Consider the following 27,572-nt stretch of genomic DNA (forward strand, 5'->3'; position numbering starts at 1 on the left):
AACAACACACATTTGTTGTCTCCCACGCTGCCTGAGGGCTAGTTCAGAAGTGGTTCGGCTGGATGGTTCTGGCTGTTTCTTACGAGGCTGAGTCACGTGTCGGCAGGGGCTGCAGTCCTCTGAAGGCACCCGGGCTGGGGGACCTGCTTCCAAGAAGGCTCACTCACGTGGCCGTGGGCAGGAGACCCTCACCACGAGGGCTTCTCCATAGGGCTGCCCGGATGTCAGCTTCTCCCCAAAACAGGTGAACTGAGAGAGAGGTGGCAGCTGTGATGTTTCATAACCTACTCTCAGAAGTCACACTGTCATTTTTGCCACATTCTAGTCATTGAAAACGAATCACTAAGTACAGCCCACATTCAAGGGGGAGAATCAGGTCCCTAATTTGTAGCAAAGAAATTGTGGACTTATTTTAAAATGGCCGTCACATGCAGGTCTCACATTCTGCTGTGCGGACCCGAGATCACAGGACCTCATACCTGTGATCGCTGAGACTCAGCTCAGAGGGAAGCACCGGGCTGCCTCGAGCACTGATTCTCAGGAACAAGCATTTTGTATTACACACATTTTAGGCTCAACAGCAGCCCTGGGAAATTAGATGGGAAGAGAGGTTTCTGAAAGCAAAACAGAGGAGATTAAGCTCTGCCAATGGCCTGACAGCCAGGAAAGGGCTCAGAGACAGGCAGGAGATTTCCTTGTGAAGCAGATCTTGTTTGGAAGAGTCCTTGAGCCCAGGTAGTTAGCTGAGGTACCGGGGGCGCAGATGAAAATGGGCTCAGGGGCTCCAAGTTCTGTCCCTGTGTCAACACGTAACAGGTCAGAATTTCACCAAACTCAGGACTTGGAGATCTCACGATTCTGGAGCATCAGTGGCAAGAGGAAAAAAGTGTGGATGCTTGAAGATACCTCAGGACAGAAAGCGAACATGTTCTGTGTAAGGCGGTCACGGGAGTGTTCCGTGAGAGCTTGGCCCCGGGATTTGTAAGGGACTTTTCCTTGGAGAATCAGGCAGAGAAGTAGGACACTGTACATTTCTCCTAGCTTGAGGTGTGGTCCTCCTCCGTCTGGGAAGCTCACCTCTTAGGCCAGCCAGTGGCAGGAGGGACCCCAGAGAGGAGACAGAAAGGGTGACATGGGCCTGGCGTGCGGTCCAGCCACGCTGAAGCTGGTGCTCCCTGGAACAGCGCGCCACCCTCGCACGGACCGTTCTGTCATGCGCTCTTCCTCACCTGGCCAGGCTGGATCAGGCAGGGCAAAGAGAAACGTGACCACGTGAAATACACACATATGTACATATATACATAGATACCTTCTTCCTTACTTTGTCATTAGAGATGTTACTGTTACTCAGAACTCATTAGTGTTTTTGGCTATTTTTATTTTTAGCCCTTAGAAACTTGTTTCAAGAAAAAGACACCATGTCAGAAACATGAGATAATGGTTCACTGACATGAAGTTATTAACATCACAATTTTCAAATGGAATCTCAGGTACTTCCAGTAAACATCTGGTTAGGATTTTGTGAAATATTTTCATCCTGTGACCTGCATCATATCATAAAATGTCAAGCTATAACGTAATAGAACTGATGTTCTAGTACCACTCCAGCCCAGAAACACACAAACGAATGCTGTTCCCTTTCATGCAGCCACCACTGAAAAGCACAGTCCTGCTTTTGCACCAAAACCTTTTAGAAACTCACGTTTGGGACACTCACTCACTCGGGAGGAACCAGCAGCACAGCCCACTTCCACCCAGGGGGCCCAGTCTGGCCTGTCGTCACCCAGCTCTCGGTCCCGGCACCCCAAACTCCCTTCCACGTCATTGAGATCTGCCCCCACTGCGGGTGAGCCAAAGAACAGGCTGCTCGTTTTGAATATAGTTCCAGAAGATCCAAACAAGGTGGTTTCAGCATCCCTGACTGCTTCACTGCACGAGGCGTCCCGCCCTCCCAGAAGGACTGCCCTCAAGGTAACCTGAGAAGTGGGAGCTCTGGTCTGCTCACTGACAAATCTGCCTCCTGGCTGGGTACTCACACCTCAGACCGGCCCCCTGGAGACAGGGCTGGACAAATACTCTAGACAGGGCCAACCAGGTTCTAGAAAAGATGCCAACCTGGGATTTTGTGGTCCTAGTTAAGGCTGGGGTGGAACAGCAGCAAGAAATGTCAGGCGCCCGGGGCTCAGTGTGACGGGGGGCTCACTGGCCCTGTGCCCCTTGGGTGTAAGGACCAAGGCACCCAGTCTGGCCGCAGTGCTGCCCACATCATCAAGTTCTTTACCATGTGCTCTAGGTCTGCTGACCCGGAGAGCTACCTCCTCCAACGCCAATCTGCAGAAGGGGCAACAAACACTTAAATATCATTACATTCCTAAAAACGAGGGACTATTCCAAGGCAAACAAAATAGTGGGACTTTTCCATTTAACAAGGCAGAGCTTCCTTTGCTGGGATTCGGTGTGAGAGTCATCTGCTGGGGTCACGAACCCATGGTTCAAAGTAAGTTCACCCCGTGCTTCAGCAGCTTCTGCTTGGCTTTGCCCGGGAGGCTGAAGGCGCTGTCCTGCGGACTCGGGAAGCCGGAGCTCCGCCCCGCCGGCGCCAGCTGCTGGAAATAGGTTTCCTGGACAGGGCTGCAGCAGGCGTACACAGCCGTGGAGGCATTCCTGTTGGAGGAAGAAAGGAGACCACAGTCCGACGCTGCCTGTGAGCCTTCAGAGCCCGGAGACCCGCAGAGGCGCTGTCAGTGACCCGGCAGGACGAGTCATGGACCAGTCACTACGGCCATGGAGAGGGGGCACCTTGGCCTGCAGGTAACGAGCACGGATCTGGAGTCACACAGACCTCGGTGCTCATCCCACCCCTGCGACTTCCTGGCTGTGTGCCCTTGGCTCAGCTGCTCCAGCTTTGTCGTCAGTGAAATGAATATGACAACAGTAAGTTCCCTCACTGAGACTTTATAGAGAGTAAACGATTAGGCATATATACACATTGCTTAGCCCATGGTGCGCGGTTAAGAAATGGAGCCTGCTTGTTCTGTTTCTATTATTCAAATGAGCTACGTATCCCAACGCTAAAACCCTCTCAGCTCCAAGGAAGATGAAATACTACAGGGCCACAAGGTGGGTGATGGATCTAGGTTGCCAGCGTGGGGCAGCTGTGACTTCAAGCCAGAGGAGACACATTTATTACGGAAAGATATACAGAAATATTGGCTGGAGATGGCGCTGGGCAGCAGAAGTGTCCGCATTCCTGTGTGGCCGGTGACAGGCATTAGAACCTGGTCAGCACCAGAGCCGAGCCCAGAGCCCACACGCCTCCTTCTCAGCCACACTGTCCCCGGAACTGGAAACGTGTGCGGCCGGGGCATGTGCTTAGAGCTGAGACACCTGGGCTCAAATCCTGACTCAGCCTGAGTAAGAATGCGACCCTGGGGCGAGTCGTTCATTCTGTTTGTGCTTCAATTTCGAAAGAATGCGCTGGACCAAATCATTCCAAGGACTTAACTGAATGATACACACAGAGCAGGCACCCCCCCTTCTGACCCTCTAACTTGCCTTCTTTTCTGCTACCGGTTTCATAAGAGAAGCTTGTAGAGAGAAAAAGTAGAAATTCGGTTGGTTAAAGATTGTAAATGACAATAATAATAATAATCTAGATCTGCTGGCACAGCAGTGTTCAGGACATGCAACAAGGTGAAAAAAAGAAACTTGTAAATCAGCACATTAGTATGCTCCAGTTTTCTAGAAGAAAGACCATTAAATAATCAAAAATTCTAATCGTCTATCTTTTATATGCAAAAAATAAAAATGAAAACCAACGAAACCTGGAGTAATGTACACCAGACTATTAACTGTGGGTGTCTCTGGGCCATATTGCCAGCGAGGGGAGGGCAGCATTTGACTTGGGAGACTTGGTCCTGAGCACGTGGGGCTTGTTAAGTTAGAAGATGGAAGACAGCACTTCAGCATCGTTTATGGCAGAGACCGAGGCCCCTCCTCCCTCCCCAGTGACGGATGGACGCACTGAGGTGGTGAGGGCCTTAGGTCTCCTCCCTGCTGTACCCCAGTGTGTAAATCAGCCCGAACCCCAGGATGGGACCCAGCAAATACATGACATGGGAAGCGTGGGGGCAGATGACAGCAGCCACCGGAGCAGATCAAAGAAAGCCCTGACTGGTGCCTGGACTGTCCTTCATTTGGTTATGAACGAGGCTCTGCCGGGACCGGGAAGGCGGCTCCTGGCGCAGGGCTGTCAGTGAGCTGGGGACGCTCACCTGACGGTTACTTCGTACAGCGCGGGCAGCCGGGCGAAGTCGGAATGCATCAGGCTGACGGCCTGGAGGAAGCGGCGGTCCTGGGCTGTAGCCACCTGTGGCAGGTTGCCTTCCAGAAGAGGACACAGAAGTCGTGAGTGGCAGACCGCCCCCCCTCCAGCAACATCCCCCAAACCCAGAACCATAAACTGGGACAGGGTGAGGCCCCGGCCTGGGGTACAGGTGCCCAGGGGCAGCGGGACAGAGGCCGGGGTGCTGGGCCCTCCAGCTGCGCCCCGCCACGGAGCACACGCCGCCCCCGATGGTGGGCAACACCGGTCTCTGCACACGAAGGTCCGAATCGGGAGGCGACCTCATCACAGACATTTGAACGTGTGTGTGCTTCTCTCAAAATGTTGGAGACACGGCCAAAATAAAATAAACGAGAAAAGAAGTGTTTGCCAAGAGAATTTAAACCCCGTGGGAGCTGGGCTCCAAGTGAGAAAGCAGCATCCTGACTGCAGGGCACTCACCCCGTGCGCTGGGGTGAGTGCGCTGGTTCCCACTCCCACCCACTGGAGGCGCCCCTTACCCGCCAGCACGTTCTGGATGCGGTCGTAGTGCGCGAAGCCATAGGTTCTGGCCGCGGGGGCCGCCTGGTCCTGGGGCAGCGTCTCGTTCAGGTGCACCTCCAGCCCATTGAGGGATGCCAGGCTGCCGTGGTACTGCGGGGCAGGGAGGGGACAGGCCACCACTGAGCAAGCCACCCAAGGGATATTTGCGTGGCTGCCTGACTTAGCAAGAAGGACTCTGACTAGTGCTTTGACCTATTGTTAGAGAAGTTCTGACTTCTGCCCTTATGTCCTAATGCATTTCAAACTTGTAGAAAAATCAGAAAATAGGGGGGAGCAGAAAAATAAAAGAAAAAAAAAAAAAAAGCAAGGAAAACTGGCCCAGAATCTCACCGTCCAGGCAGAGCCACTGGTGGCGCCCTGGTGCATCTCCTATAACCAGGGCTGGCGTTTGTGCCCCGCTCCTCCCCCACCCCGTGCTTCTTGACTGTCTGCAGAGAGGCCACCTCCCTCCCGTGTACCTAGAATGGTACCAGCCACTGTTCTCGAAGGACTGAGAAGTGTGGGTGAAATGGTTTTCTGTGCTCTCTGGCTCAGAGGAGGAACCCAGCTGAGGAAGGCTGTCTGGGAGGTGAGGCCCAAACACCTGTATTTTAAAACACCTCCCAGGGGATGTCACCTGCAGGTGCAGCTGGGAACACTGGACTGTCCCATTTTGTACGATTTGTTGTTTATAAACTAAAGATGGAGTCAGACCATAAATAACGACTGATGCTAGTTCTGTGACCTAAAGATACAGCATGAACTTCATCCTTCATCCGTGAACTATTTTCCCGCAACGTCATTTTCGAACGGCTGAACTCCATCTTGGGCCCCGCCAAGTACGTCCGTCACGTCCAGATGGACTCAGCCTGAAACAGGGCCTCCTGGGGCTGCCCCGGGCTGCTAAAGCCACAAGGAGGCCGCGGGCCCTGGGCAGCAGCTGGCGCCCAGGAGAAGGACCTCCTGGCTCAGCCTCTTCCCGACTAGATGACCCGGGGCAAGTTACTGGCTTTTCTGCGCCTCGCTTTTTTTCATCTGCGAAATAGGGATACTATAGGGCTGCTGAGTGGCTGAGGTCAAATAGCATCTATCCATTCTGTCCGCTCTGAAGTGCTGGGAGCGAAGGCATTTTCTTAAAGTCAAGAATATGAAAACTGTCGTTATTAAAGAAGTGGGACCTCTTCCATGAGCACTCGTCCCTGGACTAATACGACTTGTCTGTGGGTTGACTTATTTCACAACAGCTGTGTAAAAAAATAAGCTCACATAAAAGGACCAGAGATGTAAAGAGAATGTTCTGAGGTGAATGTCATGAAACTCAAGTGTTATTTTGGGGAGTGTCCTGGACTTAAATTAGCGTTTCTATCCCATGTCGTAGAAATGGTACTTAAAGACATTAGGTTTGGCACCAGGGTTTACGTGACACCCTCATCTCTGCGTCCCCAGGGCCCAGCAGCGAGCCTGGCTCCCAGGAGGTGCCAGTCAACAGCCACTGGGTGACTGGACAGCGGGTGTGACCGACACCAGGCACCGTCCACCACGAGCTGTGCGGGCTGAGTCGAGGGTCCATAGTAACGGAACAGGAGGACAAGCACACTGTGCCCTGCTCGGATCCCTGGATCAGCCTCACCAACGCAATTAACAGAGGCAGATGAGGCTGTGTGTGTGTGTGTGTGTGTGTGTGTGTGTGTGTACAGGATTTAGAGGCAGATGAGGCTGTGTGTGTGTGTGTGTGTGTACAGGATTTACCACGAAGTCAAACCACAGCCTCGCTGAAAGTTTCTGGATCTCAGGAATCTGCAACAGTCATCCCTCCATCCCCAGCAGGTGCCCAGGGAAAGGGAAAACGGGGACAGAATGAGCCATGCCAAACCTTGAGCTTTCTCTGTAGGCACCGAGCCACTTCTGGAATCTTCTGCCTAACTTGTCCTCAGGATAAAATCACTTAACCATCAACGCAGTTAAATCACAAGACGCTATACCAGATGACACGTGGGCAATTTTCTACTGGTAAGCAAGTGCTTTCATATATACGAGGGGTCAGCAAACCATGGCCCGTGGACCAAATCCAGCCTACTGACACTTTTAGATAGCCTGAGAGCTGAGAATGGTTTTTATATTTTTGTATGGTTAGGGAAAATAAACTCAAAAGAATAATATTGTTATGTGAAAATTATATCAAGCTTCAATTTTCGTGTCCATAAACAATGTACTGGAACACAGCCACGCCGTTTACTTACATATTGTTTGTGGTTGTTTTTGTACTACAACAGCAGATTCGAAGAGCTGTACAAAGCAGAAAACACCTGCTATGTGTTCCTTTACATTAAAGTTTGCCAACCCAAGACACACTACCACATACGAGAGCCTCACAGCAGCCCTAGGAGACACAGAGCCGGGGCTGTTCCTGGATCCTCCGCCTTCTAGTCCACAGCACAGCAAGGGGCTCAATGTCAGTGTGTCCCCAAACATGCAGAAGAAACGATGCAGGAACTCACATTACTCAGAAGCACCAGTTTCACGGGAGAGGGGTGCTTTTTTGTATTTTATGTTAACACACTATACCCAGGCTTTGTCTACTGTACCCATAGCTCCGTGTCCTACTGTAATGATGAATAATTGAAGGTCAGTGAGAGGATTATCTTGGGTTTTGAGCAGGAAGCTATCAGCGGCTCTCTGCTGCCCCCTGGCGTGAGCCTACTCTGCTCCTCTGAACCAGTGGGTTGGCTTTTTCTGGACAGCAAGCAGCAGAGGGTCTGGAGGGAAATCAGGTCGACTGTTTAGTGTGCAGAACCGGGACAAAAAGGCAATGAAAGCTCTCTGCTGATTATAAAATAGACGGCCTTTGGGTCTGATCAACCGACTCCACTCACAAACCAGCAAGCTGATCAAAGTTCGTTAACGCCCTACTCTTCTTAGAAAAGACTAGTTTTCTTTTTCCATAAAATTGCGTTCTCTTTCCTTCCCAACACCAAACCCTACTTTCCATGAAAGCCCAGCGAGGTCGTTGCCCTGACAACAAGGATGGGCTGTGACAGACCAAGTCCCATGTCTGAGTATCAAGGGCCACAGAAGGCAGGGCCTTTACTCCTTCACCTTCCCACCTACCATGCCAAAGTCAGATCTGTGGGGGACAGAGGGTTGAGGGTGGGAGACAAGAAACAGGCAGGAGTCCTGGACCCCACCATGTGCATTAGGTCTTGATCTCAAAGAGGCGGTTTTCTTAAGGGCAAAATGGGAGTTACCGTGCCTGCCCCCAGAGCCAGCTGTTCCAAGGCTTGGCTAAAGTAGCAGATGTGAAGTATTTACATACAGCAAATGCAGAATATATCTTAATTTACCTTCTTCTCCCAGAGCAGCCTGCACTATTTCTTCTTTTTCTTTTTGGGGGGAAAGTAAAAAAAGAGGGGTGGTATCCACTGTACTGCATGCCAACACCGGGCCTGCAAAATGCCGCATCTAAGCTCGGTGCTAAGCAGGACAGACCATGAAACCGAGGCATCGGCCGGGAGATGGATGCACAGAACTGCAGCCCTGGATCCCTGAGCTGTTACAAGGAGGAGGAGGTGGAGATGTCGCTCAGAGCCGTGGGGAAGGAGGTGGAGGGAAGCCGCCACTCGGGGAGGGTGCTGCAGGGCCTGTGGAAAGGGGAGAGGAGCCAGGCAAGTGCGAGAGGCGCAGGCTCTGTCTCCAGGCTCCGTGCGGAGGACCCGCTGCCCTCCTCCACTGCGTTCCAGGGGACCTGCTCATGTACGGAGGGCCACGGGCCTGCCTGCTAATACGATGGACTTAGAATAATATAGATTTAAGAACAGAAACAAGGCAAGCCCCAGGACACCGTTCACCCTGCAGCAATTTTAACCTGCTGTTTTTATCGCTGCCGTTGCCCGGCCAACTAAAGCAAGGCTGTTACTATGGCAACTGGATCCAGCGTGGGCCCAGGCCCCAGAGAAGGTCAGCTTACCACTCGAAGTGGGGAAGGGGCTGCAAGGGTTTGAGAGGAGCCTTCTGGATCCAGTTAGCATTTCAGACGTCCTGGGCCTTCTAGGAAGGAGCTCCAGATGGACGGAAAGTCAGGGCTGGCGGAAAACTCCCAATCCAGGCGGTGACACACACAGACTCCGGCCACACAGAGCCTAGAGCTGCCGGGCTAGGGAGTGAGGCCGTGTGGTCATGGCCCGCATGGCTGCACTGCACCCCACACTGCTGATGACGAACCAGAGGCGCTGAGAAAATGGAAGAAGCTGGAAAGGGCAACACTTGTGGATGCCTTTGCACGTGGCTCTGTGCTCAGCACTGGGTGCTCACTCACCCACCCCCCCACAAACAGCCGAGGAGGTGGGCACCACCGGTACCCCACTGTGTGGACAAGGACGTTTGGCACGAGGTCACACAGCTGCTGGCCAAGCGCCCCTGCCTGTCCCCACTCCGAGGAGGCGGGGGCGGGCTGCCAGGGGCCAGGGCGTCTGCACACTCACCACGTCCTCGATGGCCGCGCCATCTCCCAGCAGCGGCTCCTCGGCCAGCAGCAGCAGCGCCAGGCCTCTGACGCGGTGAGTGTAGAGGTTCATCCGCACGAGCCGCGCGAGGGACACGGGGGTCGCCCTGGATCCGGATCTGTCTGCGGAGGGGCCGTCGCCTGGGGGGTCTGCCGAGCCCGAGGCGCGTTCCGGGCTGGAGGCTGAGCGGCCCTCAGGAACCCCATCGCCGTGCTGCCCCTCGCCTTGTTCCCCCACGGGCAGCTCAGACCCCGTCTGCCTCGAATCCAAGCAAGGCGACGGCAACGGCCCGCTCGTCGGGCTGAGGAGGTGGTCCCTGGGGACGGGGGCTTGGCTGCTGTTGCCAGGGAGGTCTCTGGGCCGTTCTAGGGCTCCATTCTGGGTGAGCATCTCAGCAGTGGAGGGAGGGAGGGGGCCTTCCACGGCTGTGCCCACAGGCAGGGCCTCAGGTGGCTGGCTTCCGGGGTTGCCAGAGTCACTGACAGATGCCCTGCAGCCAGGAGGCCCGCCGGCGGAGGCAGAATAACCCAAGGATGCTCCCGTGTCCTGAGCTTCTGGAACGTGGATTTCAGACAAGTCCAGTTCCTCTTCCCCCCTGGACAAACCGGTTTCCTTCACCAGGGAGAGGCCGAGCCCAGGCCCCCGGCCCCCGGCGGCGTGGTACGGTGTTGGGAGCTTGATGCTTTTCAGATCACAGTCTGACCAGTGTCCGTTCTCCCCCCTGCCATTTGGCCAGGTGACGTCAGGAGACGTGGGCTCAGGGCTGGTCGCTGAGATCCGAGCCGTGGATTCCACGTGTCTGGGGGCGTTTTCTTTCGGGGCAGATGTGTTCAAACCCTTTGGAGGGCGCTGGGCTGGGGGCTCCGGGAGTCTGGCTGGAGATGCCAGAGTGCTGGCGAACAAGGCGGGCATGAGGAAGGGCAGGCGACTGAGCGTGGGCAAGGGCCCTGCCCTGGGGGAGACTAAAGCAGTGCTTCCCTAAAAAGCATGGGCATTGGTGACAAGTGGGTGCTGAGGCCACAGAGCCTAAGAGGCCACGGTCAAAGCACAGGAGGAAACCTAGAGCAACGCCTAGGCCTAGCCCTCGGGGCTTCACACAGTGACACTGGGATCACCTACAGGAAACGGCAGAGCCCACTGAATCAGGGACACCCACGTTTGGAGGCCGACTGTGAGTCAGGCCCTATACTGGGTGCTACACACATACTATTCCCAACTTTCGCAAGGAACCCGTGAAGCAGACATTACTGGGTCCATTTTACAACTGAGGCTCAGGCAGGGAATGGACTTGCTCAAGCTCACACAGCTGATAAGCAGCAGATCTGGGATTTGAAACCTCCGCTTATCTCACTCTGCCAGATACCCCTGATCTCTATGCTGAAGCTCCAGATGCCCCTGCCAAGGCAGAGCACGGAGAAGACGGAATCGGTTATCAGATGCCAGGGGCTCACCTGGATAAATCCTTGGGAGGGAGTGCCCCAGAGGAACCCCTGTGAGCTCCCTTACCTGGTTGTGGGCTCCCGGGGGAACTCACGGAGACTGACAGCTTCCTCTTCGGTCAGGAAAACAGGCACAATCTGGACGTTTGGAGGGAGTGCTGCTCCTAGAATTGTAAAGCGGTGTGGCCAGGGCCCTCCCCTGGGCCAGAGAAGACAGAGGGGCAGGGACTGTTCTTGGGGTGACGCATCCAACCCACAGGCGGGCTCAGAGAGCAGCTCTGGGCTACGTTCCTCAACCCAGAACAAAAGCCACAAAACTGCAGCTACAACGTCAGCCATCAGCAGGGAAAAGCCCGTGTGGGCAACTCTGCACCCAGGGTGACGTTTGGTGGAAGAAAGTTTAGTGGCACTTAAAAAAAAAGACAGAAGCTGGGCTTCCCTGGTGGCGCAGTGGTTGAGAGTCCGCCTGCCGATGCAGGGCACACGGGTTCGTGCCCCGGTCCGGGAAGATGCCACATGCCGCGGAGCGGCTGGGCCCGTGAGCCATGGCCCCTGAGCTGCGCGTCCGGAGCCTGTGCTCCGCAATGGGAGAGGCCACAACAGTGAGAGGCCCGCATACCGGAAAAAAAAAAAAAAAAAAGACAGAAGCTGGAAAAAAGCACTTCCACCTGACCAAACGGGTCTGCCCTGACTTATGATGCAAAATGAAACAAATCCCCCTCTTGGGGGCACCTGCACTGCTGCAAAAGGTCTTCCTGGCAGGGGCCGCCGATAGCACCCATTCCTAACCGTGACCTTCTGGGACTCGTCTGAGTAGTCTCATAACGGGGAGTTAAGGAGGATCTGAAAACGGGGATTTAAGAGGTGTGCCTAAAATCACGAGCTTTACAACTGGGATTTTGATGGGTAACTTTGTGCTTGAAGCTCTATATATTTTTCCTAATCTCACGAGCTGATGGAATTACCATGTAGGACTACTTGGCCTTTCACGTGACTTGGATAGGGCCAGGCAGCTTGAAGACCATTCCCAAGATGTAACAAGGCACCTGATTGCTTACCGTGTTCCTCCAGGGCATCCCCTCCTAGAGGTTTTCTCTGAAAATAAACACACAGGGAAGTTGGTGCTGGGCACCGCATTCTCCCCCCAACCTAACCATCAGGACCGCGTGGTACCATCTGTTCATGAGATGTAGCCAGGCCCAGGATGCTGGTCCCAGCCGCATGCCAACAGCAAAGCAGATGGAACAGAAGCTCCCCCAAGCTGCCTGCCCCCCGCCGTGGCTGGGGTCAGCCAAGAGCCGGGCCCACGCTGGCCGGGGCGGCCACACCACCCCGGCTCACACCAGGCTTCTTCCCGTTCTGATTTCTCAGTTTCTCCTCTCTGGGAATAACAGCAAGCATTCATTCATGTTACCTCTCAGACCTCCAGGGAAGTCATCTCCTGGAATAAAGCCACATCTACCACAGCCCTGGCCTAGAGCTCACACAGATCCCATTATAACAAAAGTGTGAAGGGCCTGTGACCCTCACAAGGGAAGGATTCAACCTAAACCAGATGTGAGGTCAGATCTCTTGTTCTGATTTACAATCAAGGTGAGAAACCCAGGAATCTCCTCAAAAGAGCTTTCCAGCCATCTCCACCTAAAGGTTCCAAAAGGACCCACCAAAACAAAACAAAAACTGCTCTTCTCACCAAAATGACTTTCACTCCTAAGAAGTGTTGTGGCTTTCTTTTTTTCTTTACATAAACTAACTCTAGACAAAAATTCTTTTCCAAAATATCACATATAATTCCCTCACCCGCAAGCTAATCCTGTTAACATTGGGCACATTTTCCTTTAAGTCTATGCATTTTTTTTTATACTCTGAGGCCACATTACATAAAACTTTTTTTTCTGCTTGAAAGAGTGACACACAATTTCTGTCATTAAAGGATCTTTGGCCATTTTCAACGGCTGACCAAAATTTTATGAAGTTTACAGTGGTGCAGGAGAATTCATCGTTTCCGAAAATAGTGAATATTTTCGGCTTTGCGGCCATACAGTCTCTGTCCAACTGCTCAACCTGCAGATGTGGCTCAAAAGCAGGCCAAGAAAATTCTGTCAGTAGGCGACTGGCCCACAGCCCATGGTCTGCCAGCTCCTACCGTAGACATTTAAGTTATATCTGATTTTTCACTTTCGTAAATCCTGTTGCGATAAATTTTGAGTATAAACCTTCTTCAGCAGTCAGATGACTTCCTTAGTATTGATTCGTAGTGCTGAGCAATGAGGAAAAAGGAAAGGGCATCCTCAAGCCTCTTATTATCAAATAGTTTACCAGGAAGGCTGTCCTGACGACCCCTGCATCACGGTGGGAAGGAGTCGGCTAGAGCCACACACGTGTTTTAAATGTCTACTGATTTAATAAGTGTAAGAAGCTAGCCTGATGACACATTTAAAACCAGAGTCTGGCACAGGAAGAATCAACTAGTAAAACAAAAGAAAAAAGAACTCAAAGGAAATATGCCAGATGCTAGCAGTGATTTTCTCTGTGCAGTCCAGTTGTGGGCAGTTTTATTTCCCATGAGCACATATGACTTTTCCTTCATTATAAAAACAGTTAAGTAAATATAAGAAGGAAGTATTTTTAAAGTTTCTGTTGTCCTAAGCCATCTTTTACAGTCTCTCTCTCTCTCTGAAAAATCCAACATCTCTTTGACATAAAGCCCATCCTTGAGGGAAGTCAAATTCTCATAGCTCCACTTGGATCGAAGAAAAACCAACCAAGTCTACCACGCAGAAGACAACATTTTCTTTCGGCTTTGCCAGTGACCTCACTCGAAGGAAACCACACGGATGGACCTGGGGTCCTGAGAAGGACAAGGCAGCGGCAGCTGCCCCCGTCCATCTAGCACTGGGGCTCAGCCTTGCCCGGTATAAAGACAGACTCGCCACATGAAGCATCCCAGCCAGCGGGGTGGGCTTTGCGATACCTGGTCCCGACGTGCAGCTCGATGAAGCAGAACCTTGGCTGTGACAGAGGGTGGGAGCTGGGTGCTAACGATCCTGGGGGGTCAGACACAGGAACAAGGACACCATGAGAAGAAACACACTCAGGACTCTGAATTGGAAACATTCCTGACACCCTGTGGTGGCGAGGATCTCGGGGACACAGCTGGTGGGAGTTTCAACTGGGAGAGCCCCCGTGGAGGGCTCTTGGGTGCTCAAGCTCACTAAGAGGCCCTCCAGCTGTGTGAAGAGCTGCAGTGAGACCTCAGAGGCCAACTGGAGACGGACCCAGCCAAGAGGCTGCAGGAGCCTGAGCTGAAGCTATGGCCAGCACACCAGGGCCCTGGGCAGCAGGGGAAGGTGCTGTGGGCCTCCTCCATGCCCTATCTGAGAATTTCACGGATCTCTTCAAAGCTGCCTTTTATATTCCCAACTCTTTTCTGGACACAACAGTTTGCAATTTCCCAGCTCTGCCCAAAGACAGGCAGGGACCCTATATCAAATCTAAACTACCTGCTAGTTGCCCAACAAGACCACCTGGAACTGGCCACACAAAGAGCTCCCCGCCCCCGATCGGGGTGGTCAGTTCTGCAGCATGGGCAGGGCTGGAGGGGCAGGACCCGGCATTACTCACAGCCCCTTATAGAGGATGCAGCCGGCTAGAACATGGGGCGAGCGCTGGCAGGTCTGCAGAATGAGGGCCGCCTTCAGCAACAGCAGGGGCTCCACCTGTGCCGGGCAAGAAGCAAGCCACGAAGTCAACACACTTACCATCAGCGAAGGAGGAACAGGAAGGGGGCTCTGGAGAGCAGATGGACAGCCAGAGCCCAAGCCTGGAGGCAGAGTGTGCCGCACAGTGACAGCTATGTCACGCCTCTGACACCCAGAACGGCTGCCACCACAAATGCCAAATTCTGGGGACAAGGAGGCCTCTCTGGAAGCTGGAAGGTAGAGCAGATATGGCGTATGGCTCTTCACAGGCGACAGTGCAGATGGCCAAGGAGACCCTGACGATCAACGCTGAGACCAGAAGGCAGCAGGAGAGGAGAACCTACCTCTCAAATTCAGGTCATGGTGTCGGTGAACCCACCCACCCGTCCTCCATTGTCGCCCTGAAGCCCAGGCACCCCTGTGACGCAGCTGGCTTGATGTCTGACCAGATCCCGTAACTCTGTTGCGTAACAGAAAATGATAACATCATGGCCTTTCACTCAGGAGTATATGCCTCAGTCCACGGTCCTTGTAAAAAGTCCCGAAAAAGACCAGAAAACGATCTGAGCCTGGTCAAGAATGGCCAGCAATAACCAAAAGCCTCTTCCTGCTTCCTGCCGGGCAGCGGTTAGAACCCAGTGCCAAGGAGCCAAGCATGCAGTTCATTCTTTCACGCCCTCAAGACGCCCAGGCCCAGCCAGCCAGTCTGGAAAGCTCTGGGCCAACTCCAAGAAGCCCTCCAAACAGGAGCGGGAAACCCGTCTCTGTTTCTAGCAGCATCCCAATGCCACATCCCTGTTAAAGGGACACAGTCAACGACAGCAGCGAGAGCCAGCCCGCACATAGTGGAAGGCTCCCGTCCCCCGAGATGCTCAGGGCACGGGCCAGCGGTTCTCGAGGGGCAGTGCCTCGCACCTCCCTTTGGCTACCTGACTGTGAGGATGTGATGCTCAGCCAGCTCAAGGCCACTGAGCAAGGGCAGTGCAGGCGGCCGGGCCAGCCATGCAGGAGGCCTCCTGTCACCGCGTGCCAGCGGCAACAGCGACAGCGCAGGGACAGAATACCTCCCAGCCCCGCAGTCCCAGATGTGGCAACCCCGGTTTTAAAATGTCAGCCCTGGGCCTTTTTGGATGTCGAGAATAATTAAATCACATAATGGTACTATCGAGAAGGGGACCTTCAGATCACTGAGTTCAACACTCCTGGGCATTAGCAAAACAGTAACACCCTTTACTGAGTATCTGCTTCCTGTCATTTACGTACTGTCCCATTTCACCATCAGAACAGCTCTGGGAGGCAAATCTTATGCTGTGGCCATTTTACGGGCCAAGCCATTTTACTTGTCCAAGCCTCGTGAGGGCTGCATGGAATCTGAGCACGGGTCTTAACAACTACGCGCACTGAGATACACCTCATTCAAAGGGGAAAACGTGTCCAGAAGCCCTATTCCTATCCATGCAACGAGCAGGGGGCTGAGCCTGTTACTTTCGTTCGGTCCAGGTTCCAGAGGGAGTTGAATATCTTATGCAGGTCACCGGTGTTTCTCAGGATCTGGTCAATGAAGGTGTCCCACTCCCCGCTCAGTTCTTCCCGAGAGCAGCTCTGAAACAGAACAGCTGGAGGTCAACACCCAAGATTCCAAGAGACACACTCTTCGGCAAGGACTCCAACCACCAATAAAATTGTTCCTGCATGAAAAACTGGCCAGAAGGGAGGGCCTGTTCTGAACTTCCCATCCAGGCGAGGCCTCACCTCATGCCCCTGATAACCTGCCCCCCACAGACCAGGGCCCCTCGGGGCGGGGAGTGGGGGGAGGGCGTGACCAGGCCCTGCTCTTCCCAGCCATCCTAGGAAGGAGGGAACAGGCATAAACATTTGGGTGAACGGGACTCAGGCCACCGGGGAAGAAAGGCATCTGAGAGGGGCTCCAAGGGCCCATGACCTTGTCGCTGACACGATGTGTTTCTGTCAAGTGTACCAGACCCCTGGATGAACACTGTGTTCTGCCGATACCGATTTTGCTAAGGAGGTTCCACTTAAGACTCCTCAACACCATACCTTGTAGGCCAGAGAAACAGGCCCGTTGTAAAAATTAAAGAAGCCGATTAGCTGATCCAGAAGCTGCTTGCAGCTGACATCAGGGAGCTCAACAGCACAGCCCAGCACCTGTAAAGGAGGACAGGCATCTTCCTTTTCTCTGAGGCCAAGCTCAGAATCCTGGCATCCAGGGCTCACTAAAGCTGGACTCCACTGGCCCATCAAAATCCATCTTCTGCTGTGTGACCCCACACCCTCCACCAGCCTCGCTGGTCTCACAGGAAACAAATACTTTTTGTACCTACTCATGTTGCCCAAGCTGAAATCCCCCCGCCTCCCATTCTTGTTCATTTGCCTGGGACTCCCCCCTGCCTTCCCCCCGACCCCGTGCCCCCCCCCCCCACAGATGCCAGCCCCCGCAGGATGCCTGTTTTCATCACTCCAGACAATGCCGACCTGTTTCCTGATCCCTTGTATTGTTAGCACTGTTATTTGGACACTGGATGTTTCATTTGGGTTTCACAGCAAACACTGGACCCAGACCGTTTCATGAATGGCAGTCCCGTCTCTCCAGCTGGATGGAGTACTTCCAGAACAGGGACCGACTGCATCATCGCTCCAGCCACAAAAGATAAACACTTGCTCAGTTAGGAAATAATCTGGGCCTATGTTTAAAGAGCCTGAAAAACCTTCGTATTCTTCGACTCAGTAATTCTTCCTGTAGGAGTCTTTCCTAAGGGACTCATCAGAAACTTAAACAAAGCAACCCTGAAATAAAACAAATAAACAAACAAACAAAAATGCTCTCTGAATGTAAGCCCCACTGATGCAAGGATCTGCATTTTGTTCACTGATGTAATCCAAGTGACAACAGTCTGGCACCCAGTAGGTGCTTATGTCTCCCCTAATTAATCTATAGAGGGAATGAAATCCTAATAATCCCACCAGCTTTTCTTTAGAAACTGACAAACTGATTCTACGACAGAAATACAAAGGACCTAAAATAACCAAAGCTGTCTTGGAGAAGAATAAGTTTGGAGGACTTCCACCATCTGATTTTAAGACTTATTATAAAGCTACAGACATCAAGACAGAGTAGTACTTGTATAGAATCTTCAGAAAGATCAATGGGAAAGAATAGTGAGCCCTGAAGTAGAGCCACACACTTAAATGGTCATTTGATCTTCAACAAAGGAGCCACAGGAATCTAATAGGAAAAGGAAAGTTTTCAACAATGGTGCTGCATTAACCGGACACCCATATGGAGAAAAGGACCCTTGACCTCTGCTTCGCACCATACACAAAGATATATCCAAGGTGGATTACAGACCTAAATTTAAAAGCTAAATCTGTGAAACTTACAAAACCAAAAATTGGAGAATGTCTTCTCCAATGGGGTAGGCAATGGTTTTAGACAGAATACAGAAAGCAATAACCATAAAAGATAACACTGATAAATTAGACTTCCTTAAAACTAGGGCTTCCCTGGCGGTGCAGTGGTTAAGAATCCACGTGCCAACGCAGGGGACATAGGTTTGAGCCCTGGTCCGGGAAGATCCCACATGCCGCAGAGCAACTAAGCCCATGCACCACAACTACTGAGCCTGAGCTCTAGAGCCCATGAGCCACAACTACTGAGCCCACGTGCCACAACTACTGAGCCCACGTGCCACAACTACTGAAGCCCGCCCACCTGGAGCCCACGCTCCGCAATGAGAAGCCACCGCAGTGAGAAGCCCGCGCACCGCAACGAAGAGTAGCCCCCCGCTCACCGCAACTAGAGAAAGCCTGCATGCAGCGACAAAGACCCAACACAGCCAAAAATAAATAAAATAAATTTATTAAAAAAAAAAACTAAAAACTTCCCATCAAAAGACATTATTAAGAAAGTAGGCACACCACAAACTGGGAGAAGATATTTTTAAAATGTATATCTGACAAAGAACTGGTATCCAGGATGTATGAAGAAACCTACAACTCAAGAAAAAAAGAAAACCCAGTTTAAAAAATGGGCAAGAGCTTTGGACAAATACTTTGCGAAGGAAGATATACAAATGGCCATGAAGCACACGAAAAAGCCTTAATATCACTAGTCATTGGGGAAATGCAAGTTGAAACCACAATGAGATACCACTTCACATCCAGCAAAATGGCTAAAATTAAACGAACTGACCACATTACTGCTGATGAAGATGTGGCAGTATCTGGAATTCTCATACACTGTTGGTGGGAATGTAAACTGGTACAACTGCTCTGGGCAAAAGTCTGGCAGTTTCTTGTAAAATCAACATACACCTACCCTATGACCCAGCAATTCCATGCCTAGATATTTACCTATGAGAAATGAAAACATATGTCCACAAAAAGACTTGTATAGGAATATTTCTAGAGCCTTATTCCTTTTTGAAATTTTATTTTCTTGAAGTACTGTTGATTTACAATGTCGTATTAATTTCTGCTGTACAGCAAAGTGATTCAGTTATACATATATATACATTCTTTTTCAGATTCTTTTCCATTATGGTTTGTCATAGGATATTGAATATAGTTCCCTGTGCTATACAGTAGGACCTTGTTGTTTATCCATTCTCTGTATAATAGTTTGCACCTGTTAATCCCACACTCTCAATCCTTCCCTTCCTCTATCCCCCTCGGCATCTAAAAGTCCGTTCTCTATGTCTGTGAGTCTGTTTCTGTGAGTCTGTTTCTGTTCATTTGTGTCATATTTTAGATTCCACATGTAAGTGATATATGGTATTTGTCTTTCTCTTTCTGACTTACTTCACTTTCTGACTTACTTAACTTAGTATGATAATCTCTAGTTCGATCCATGTTGCTGCAGATGGCATTATTTCATTCTTTTATGGCTGAGTAGTATTCCATTGTACATATGTACCACACCTTCTTTATCCATTCATCTGTCGATGGGCATATAGGTTGTTTCCACGTCTTGGTTATTGTAAATAGTGCTGCTATGAACACAGGGGTGCGTGTATCTTTTTGAATTAGAGTTTTGTCCAGATATATGCCCAGGAGTGGGATTGCTGGGTCATATGATAATTCTATTTTTAGTTTTTTAAGGAACCTCCATACTGTTCTCCATAGTGGCTGCACCAACTTACATTCCCACCAACAGTGTAGGAGGGTTCCCTTTTCTCCACACCCTCTCCAGCACTTATTATTGGTAGACTTTTTTAAAAAAATTAATTTATTTATTTTTTGGCTGCGTTGGGTCTTCGTTGCTGCGTGTGGGCTTTCTCTAGTTGCGGCGAGCAGGGGGCTACTCTTCCTTGCGGTGCATGGGCTCCTCATTGTGGTGGCTTCTCTTGTTGTGGAGCATGGTCTCTAGGCTCACAGGCTTCAGTAGTGTGGCTCGTGGGCTCAGTAGCTGTGGCTCAAGGGCTCTAGAGCACAGGCTTCAGTAGTTGTGGCACACGGGCTCAGTAGCTGTGGCTCAAGGGCTCTAGAGCGCAGGCTCAGTAGTTGTGGTGCACAGGCTTAGTTGCTCTGTGGCATGTGGGATCTTCCCCGACCAGGGCTCGAACCTGTGTCCCCTGCATTGGCAGGCAGATTCTTAACCACTGCGCCACCAAAAAGTCCCATTGTTGGTAGACTTTTTGATGATGGCCATTCTCACTGGTGTGAGGTAGTACCTCATTGTAGTTTTGATTTGTATTTCTCTAGAGCCTAATTCTTTTTTTTAAAAAAATATTTATTTATTTATTTATTTATTTATTTGGCTGCACCAGGTCTTAGTTGCGGCGTGCGGGATCTTTGCTGTGGCGTGTGGGATCTAGTTCCTTAACCAGGGATTGACCCCGGACCCCCAGCTTTGGGAGCAGGGAGTCTTAACTGCTGGACAACCAGGGAAGCCCGTCTAGAGCCTTATTCTTAAGTGCCCCAAACTGGACACAGTTCATGTGTCCACAAAAAGGAGAATGAATAAGTAGACTGTGATACATTCAGACTGTGGAATACTGCTCAGCAATAAATAGGAATGAACCGCCGGTACATGCAACAATGTGGATGAATCCCACAAGTGTTAAAATAGAGGATAAAGGGATGAATATATAAATGTGTGATAAAGCAACTATAATGAAGTGTTCTGTAGAATCTAGGAGGTATGTGAGTAGTCACTGTAAAATTCTCTCAACTGTTCAGTATGTTAGAAAATTTTCATAACAAAATGTTGGAAATAATACCTACGAAGGTGAAGATACTTCCTTACACTTAAGCATCCCATCCCCTCAGGAATAAATTTAAAATAAGAGGAGGCATGAGACAACAGTACTTTAGAGTCTATAGTACTACTAGCTGTAAATTGTTCTTTTTTTTTCTTAATGGTTCTTTGAAACCTAACATATATGCACCAGTGTCTTCGAGTTTCTGGCTCCCTTCCCCAGTAAGCGTGGAGAGTATAGAGAGTAGAAACAAGAAAAGATGGAGATTAAAAACTCAATTTGCATCACAGAGCAAAGAGAATTTCCAGAGGATGACCAAAAGAGAGGAGAAAGCAGGTGTGTGCAATGCAGGATGTGTTAGCAGTGTTTTGGAGAGAGCACTCAGTTCTGATGGGCACCTGCAGAAAGTGACACGAGAATCGCAGATGACCGGGGGTCGGGGGCAGCACACGCGGGGAGAGGAGGAGGTTCTAGGCTCAAGATCCATGGCAAGCATTATTTCTAAACCCTAGCATCGCAATACTTCTCACAAAGACAAAAGACTCTTGGTAGAGGCTACCCTGCAGGCACTGGTTCAGCCTGGTAAACTTACCCAAAGGTAATCGCCGTCAACCTTTATGGCGAACTTAAGTTTCCGCAGACGGACGATGGTGGGAGGAGAGCCGGAAATGTCAGAAATGCAGTGGACAACCCCGGCGATCTGTCCACAGAGCAGCTCCTGTTGGTCAAGCAGGGTCTAGGGAAAAGAGCCAATTCCAGACATTACGTTGAAGTTCCCGAACTCCTGTGTCATTCCTTAGAGCAGGGGTTGGCTAACTATAGCCTGGAGGCCAGATCGACTCTGCTGCCTGTTTTTATATAATCCGGGAACTAATGATGGTTTTTACATTTTTTTAAGGGTTGTCAAAATAACAACAAAGAAGAATACGTGATAGAGACCTTACACGGCTTGCAGAGACCGAAACATTCCCACATTGGCCCTTTTGAGACAAAGTTTGCTGAACCCTGCCTGAATTGTCACAAAACACCCACAGTGAATGCATAAGAACTACGTTTTGTTCCTAGGATTATAGGCCTGTGGGTAGAAGAGTGAGCCTTTATCCCCATTCATATCCCCTGCAGAGTGGCCAGAGCAGCCTAGACTAATCCCCACTCTCCAAGTCAAGTGTGATCACATGAGTGAATACACAGGCCTCCTAATCGATCTTCACGTTAACTAAACTGTGGGGCAGACAGACATCATGTGATGCAACGGAAAACAGAGAACTCTTGACTAAAAGAGCTGAACTTGAACCAAATCGAGGCTCTAGATCTTACTACTAGTTTAAAGGAAACGCACTGGGTAGAAAGCATTAAATGATACCATCGTGAGGAAGTAATCAGCCCAATGCAGAGTGGGGGACGTGCTGACATTCTACTGCATAAGAGACCTGGTTTCCTCAATAATTCAGTGGCACAGGGGGAAAAAAGGATGGGGGGAGGGGGGAGGAGTGTTATATGATAAAAGGGACTTGAAACACAAAATAACCGAATGGGGTATGTGGACCTTGCTAGGATGCTGATTAGGAGAGGGAGGGAGGGAGGGAGGGAGAGAGAGGCAGGGGGGAGGAAGGAAGGACTAAGTAACATCTAAGATAATAAAGGCAAAATTTGAATATAGACTGTATCAGATGATATTATTGTTACTAATTATTGTAAATTTTGCTGCATGGGATGTTAACAAAATACACCCTTTTCAGTTAGAGATGTTACTTGATACTGGTGAGATGACACCATGTCTAGGATTTGCTTCAAAATACTTCAGGAATGGACTTCCCTGGTGGCACAGTGCTTAAGAATCCGCCTGCCAATGCAGGGGACACGGGTTTGAGCCCTGGTTTAGGAAGATCTCACACGCTGCGGAGCAACTAAGCCCATGCGCCACAACTACTGAGCCTGTGCTCTAAAGCCTGCGAGCCACAACTACTGAGCCAGCCTGCCACAGCTACTGAAGCCCCCGCGCCTAGAGCCCGTGCTCTGCAACAAGAGAAGCCACTGCAATGAGCAGCCCGTGCACTGCAAAGAGTGGCCCCCACTCACCGCAACTAGAGAAAACCCACGCACAGCAACGAAGACCCAATGCAGCCAAAAATAAATAAATATGTTTATTTTAAAAAAATACTCCAGGAAAAAAAGAGTGGGGAGGAGTTAGGATAGCTCATATCACATTGGTCAAGTGTTGATTATTGTTGAAGCTGATGATGGGCACGTGAGGGCCGATGATTCTCTCCTCTTTACTTTGGTATATGTTTGGAGAAAAGTTTTTTTTTTTTTTTTTTTTGGTACGTGGGCCTCTCACTGTTGTGGCCTCTCCTGTTGCGGAGCACAGGCTCCGGACACGCATGGCTCATGGGCCCAGCCGCTCCACGGCATGTGGGATCTTCCCGGACCGGGGCACAAACCCGTGTCCCCTGCATCGGCAGGCGGACTCTCAACCACTGTGCCACCAGGGAAGCCCTGGAGAAAAGTTTTTAATCCAGCGGGGCAGACAGAAAATCATGACGGTAACAGAGAGCTAGAGAAGGCGGAAGTACTGGGCTGCCTGGGCACTTCAACACCAGAACAGCAACAAATAATACAACTAAGAATAAGAGAGTAGAAGTGGCGAATGCCTGGACTACGCAGAGAAAACTGTCCACATGTAACCCTCCCCAGACCTTTGGAAAAGTCACCACTTTGAGGCAGTGGGATCCCCACCAAACAAGAAAATGCTGTACGGCTTACCTGAGGGGGAAAAAAGTAACAGATGCCAGCTCTGGTTGGATCTCCTTCTCCCTTCACCTTGGAACCATCATAAAGGAAAAAATAATTCCACCTGTCAAGAGAACAGAAGGGAGCTGTGTTTCCTTCCATCTGGTGAGCGGGGCCTTGTAAAACACAGCTTCCTTTTGCCCAGCCGGAGAGGGGCTCATGATTCGGCATTTAAAAAGCCCTCTGGTGGCCCCAGAGGAGAAGGGACCCAAGAGCTACAAAGAGATAAAACCATTTCATAAGTGCAGCCAAGTCAAACTAAAAATACGCCTCTATCCAGCCGTCAGACCATCTGCCCCAAAAGACAGAAGAGCAGCTAAGGAAAGACAGGGCACCCACAATGACGCCTCTTATTTGAGACACTGAACCTTAACTCTATAACCATGTGGTTTGGTCAACTGTCTTTTAAGGCTCTGATAATGAAGTAAGTTAGGGATGTCTTAGTTGTCTTCATAACTGCTGGGCACGAGGTCTCTGGAAATTGCCCTTCTACCAGGAATTCATTTAACACACATTTGCTGAGGGCCTGCGGTGTGCGCTGCATGTGCCAGCCTCGGGGGCCATCGAGAGGAAAGGGAAACAGGAAGCATGCAGTTTGCCCGCAGGGCAGCGAGTCTATGACGGGAGAAGCGGGGACATCTGAGAGCTCAGAGAGGCATCACACCCCTCCTTTAACACAATCCCTCATCAAACTTCTGATTCCCTCCCTGCAGAGGAAGCTCTCTCCTCAATACCCATAACCCTCTGCTCCTCCCTAAAGACTCGGGGTCTCCTCTCTGGTGTAACTACAATTACTTCTTTAAGACCGCAAAGCAGACTACCCAGGCTGGACCTGGGTTTTAACCTCTCAGTCTCCGAAAGCACACCCATCAGGCCAGAGCAGTGACTACTCTGTCACCTGCACTCTTCTCCCCTGATCTGCGCCCTCCCCGGCTCCCACCTTATCTTCCTGTGACAAGCACTAACTCTGTTTCTAGCACAATCCACTTTCCCGAGTTCTAGGTCCCAACGTGCAGCTGGCTGCAGGGCCCGGACAGATCAAAGAGCCTCAAAAAATGTTTCAAACCCAGCTTGGAAACCCCACTGCCAGGTGGTGAGCATACTGTAATGTATAGAAATAGCAAATCACTATGCTGGGCACAGTGTTATAGGTCAATTATACTTGAAACAAACTCATAGAAAAAGAGTTCAGATTTGCAGTCATCAGAGGCAGGAGGTGGGGGAAGGGGGATTGGATAAAGGTAGTCAGGGCTTCCCTGGTGGCGCAGTGGTTGAGAGTCCGCCTGCCGATGCAGGCGACGCGGGTTCGTGCCCCGGTCCGGGAAGATCCCACATGCCGCGGAGCGGCTGGGCCCGTGAGCCATGGCTGCTGGGCCTGTGCGTCCGGAGCCTGTGTTCCGCAACGGGAGAGGCCACAGCAGTGAGAGGCCCGCGTACCGCACAAAAAAAAAAAAAAAAAAGTAGTCAAAAGGTACAATCTTCCAGTTACAAAATAAATAAGTACTAGGGATGTAATGTACAACATGATAAGTGTAATTAACAATGCTGTATGTTATATATGAAAGTTTTTAAGAGTAAATCCTGAGTTCTCATTACAAGGAAAACATTTTTTTTTCCTTTTATATCTATATGAGATGATAGATGTTCACTAAACTTGTGGTGATCTTTTCATGATTATGTGTGTTACAGTGCTGTATGTCAACTATATGTCACTAAAACTGGAAGCTAGATAGATAGATGAATATTTGAATGAATGAATGAAACCCCACTCCTGGGCCCCATTCTACTGTTTCCTTATGTTCCCTGGGTGAAAGTGACCCCACTCTTACAGGCACACAAAAGAAAACCTGAGTGTCGTTTTGAACTGCACACATATAATCAGTCATAAATCCTGCTCATTCTATTGAAACCATGCCTCTCACTTTCCTCTCCTTCATAAATGTTTGCTGAACCAAATTAAGACACGCTTAACCCATTTGCGGTTGAGAAGGGAACTGAGTTTCAGGCAGACATTGTGTAATACCCTTGAAGAGCCAGTCTGGCCAAACCTCTTCTCGTGGTGTAATTCTGCACCGCCACAGCTTCTTGTCTCTCAAAAGTGAAGACTTCAGTGCCCACGGTATTATCAAGGCCGGCTGCGGGATCCAGCCGTGGCTCTCTTTTCTACCTTCTACCAGCAATGCTGGATTCGTCAAACCCTGCAAGAGGCTCGTGTGGTTACAGTACATCAGCTTTGGAGAGAAATGGCCCTTGATTTGCTGCTCTGAGGAAAATGGTATTTTTTTTTTTTCTTAATAAAATCAAGACAGTCTGGCTGGGGACTCTCAGTTCACCCAAAACATCCGTGCAGCAGCCTGCAGGAACTAACCCCCTGCAGGCCCTGCTACTCACCAGGAGGCTGACTTGGTCTCTGTCGAGGTGGAGGTGGCCATTTACTCTTCGGTGGCCCTCATTCTCTTTATATGGGTTTTCTTTTCCAGTCTGGCTTCTTTCTCCCCAGCAGTGACAGTTCCTCCGCTGAATCCGGATGTGGGACGTTTAGGTGTTTTCAGTCTCCAACAGTCACTTGTCTAGTTTTCATTCAGCATGAAAATGCTTCTTCCCTTCCTTCCAGGCCCTTCGGTCCCATCAATACCTCCAGCCTCTCAGAGCTCTGGGAAAAAAATCAATAAAGCAAGAGAATTCTACCAGAAAGTCAAATCCACCAATCTGGTTCCGTGAGCATCGTTTCCCTGGCCCTCTGCAGAACGACCCCTTCAAAGAACGACCCCTTTGCCAGGGAAGCCTGACAGGGCAGATGCATGCTGAAGGCGGTGCTCTGAAGCGATGTCTAGCTTGTCGGGTTCAAAGCCATTCTGAAGGTTTCTTTAAAAAGTTTTGAAGCTTTCCCTTCAAACATCAGTCCCTTGACCCTAAAATAAACACAAGGAATAGATTATTTCAGAATCCCATGAGTGAGCATGTGACCCAGCAGGGTTAAGCAAATGGTATGCTTCAAAAGAGTTTTCCAGAAAGCTGAAAAGTGTGTTTCAAAATCCAAAAGTGAGGGGAGCAAAACTTCAGAGTAAGTCCCATAGTTAACGTGAAGAGATATATCACACAGAAGATAGAATTAAATAACCGGTGTGAAAAAGCTCTGGGTGTCAAGGACAGCTATACAAATAAGGCGGTTGGTGTAGTAATAATGGAACTCAAATTAAGGAACTGTCACCTTGACAGCCCAAAATTAATCTTAACATGTAGAATCCCAGAGCTGGGCAAGTTTCCAAAAGTCAAAAAGAGAATTTAACAAGTGGCTTTCAAACTCCCACAAGAGGAAAGAGAACTAAAGAGTATCAAGAAATTTCAGGCTCAGAAGGGACGCTGGCATCACACACTCTAATCCTTACTCTCCTTCAAAAACTACCTGGACTGGCTCTTGCTTACTCCCTCCAGAGATAGGCAGTTCTCAGTGTTCAATTTATCCTTCCACCAAGCTGAAACGGGCCTCGCAGTAACCTCCACACACTCTCCAGGAAAACAGAACAAGGTCTCATCCTTCCACAAGTCAACCCTTTGGTCACTTCAAAACTGTATCCCTACTGTCACTTTCTCCAAGCTTAATGTCCCCAGCGACATGGTTTCGAAAGCTTGCTCACCATCTGCCATCCTCCTGGGAACACAAGAGAGTTTTTTTAAGCTCCTCTGGTAGAGGGAAGTCCCTAGAGAGGACACCACCGAATCTTTGATGGCCTGTAAAACCTCTGTCTTTTCTCAGCTCTGGATACCCTGGGGTGGGCCTCCCTAGGGTCATATTCATAGCCGGGTGCCTGTGGAGGCGGCATCTAAGCCCGTGGAACCAAGGACTGCAATCTGAAACCCCCATCCCTTGTTCCCATAGGACTGGGCCCTACACTGCCAAGGTCCACTCGCTTATCTCTGAAAGGTCCAGAAGAAGCCGCTAATGGTCCGTCGGGGACAGGGCAAGTGTTGGGATGTGGCCAGAGAAGGCTGTGGCCTGGGAAGTGGCAGTAACGATCGGGGGAGTCGAGACGTGGCCGGCAAAGGCCTGTGGGTGG

The 27,572-nt window shown here is 50.4% G+C and overlaps 1 protein-coding gene across 1 annotated transcript; it reads right to left on the reverse strand.

The window, feature by feature from the left end:
* HPS4 (HPS4 biogenesis of lysosomal organelles complex 3 subunit 2) lies at positions 1-27,369 on the reverse strand. Its single transcript, XM_060028267.1, has 14 exons — positions 26,921-27,369; positions 25,906-26,426; positions 23,488-23,578; positions 21,317-21,460; positions 16,565-16,672; positions 15,992-16,108; positions 14,430-14,524; positions 13,780-13,852; positions 11,864-11,900; positions 10,873-10,969; positions 9,346-10,258; positions 4,846-4,978; positions 4,275-4,383; positions 1-2,664 (listed from the first exon to the last, which is right to left on the reverse strand). Exons 2-14 carry the CDS (start codon positions 25,944-25,946, stop codon positions 2,493-2,495), a joined length of 2,130 nt encoding a protein of 709 aa, XP_059884250.1. The 5' UTR covers positions 25,947-26,426; positions 26,921-27,369; the 3' UTR covers positions 1-2,492.
* Between the last annotated feature and the right edge of the window lie 203 nt (positions 27,370-27,572).

This window comes from Delphinus delphis, chromosome 13, assembly GCF_949987515.2.
Source record: "Delphinus delphis chromosome 13, mDelDel1.2, whole genome shotgun sequence".
Lineage (NCBI taxonomy): Eukaryota > Metazoa > Chordata > Mammalia > Artiodactyla > Delphinidae > Delphinus > Delphinus delphis.

Excerpts from the sequence above, each read along its gene's own strand:
- HPS4 (XM_060028267.1), bottom strand. The coding sequence starts at position 25,946 with ATGGCCACCTCCACCTCGACAGAGACCAAGTCAGCCTCCTG. Across the intron at positions 21,461-23,487 it reads GTTACTTTTTTCCCCCTCAG|ACCCTGCTTGACCAACAGGA; the intron begins GTAAGCCGTACA and ends TCTTTTCCCTAG. Across the intron at positions 16,673-21,316 it reads TTGACGGCGATTACCTTTGG|GTGCTGGGCTGTGCTGTTGA; the intron begins GTAAGTTTACCA and ends CCTCCTTTACAG.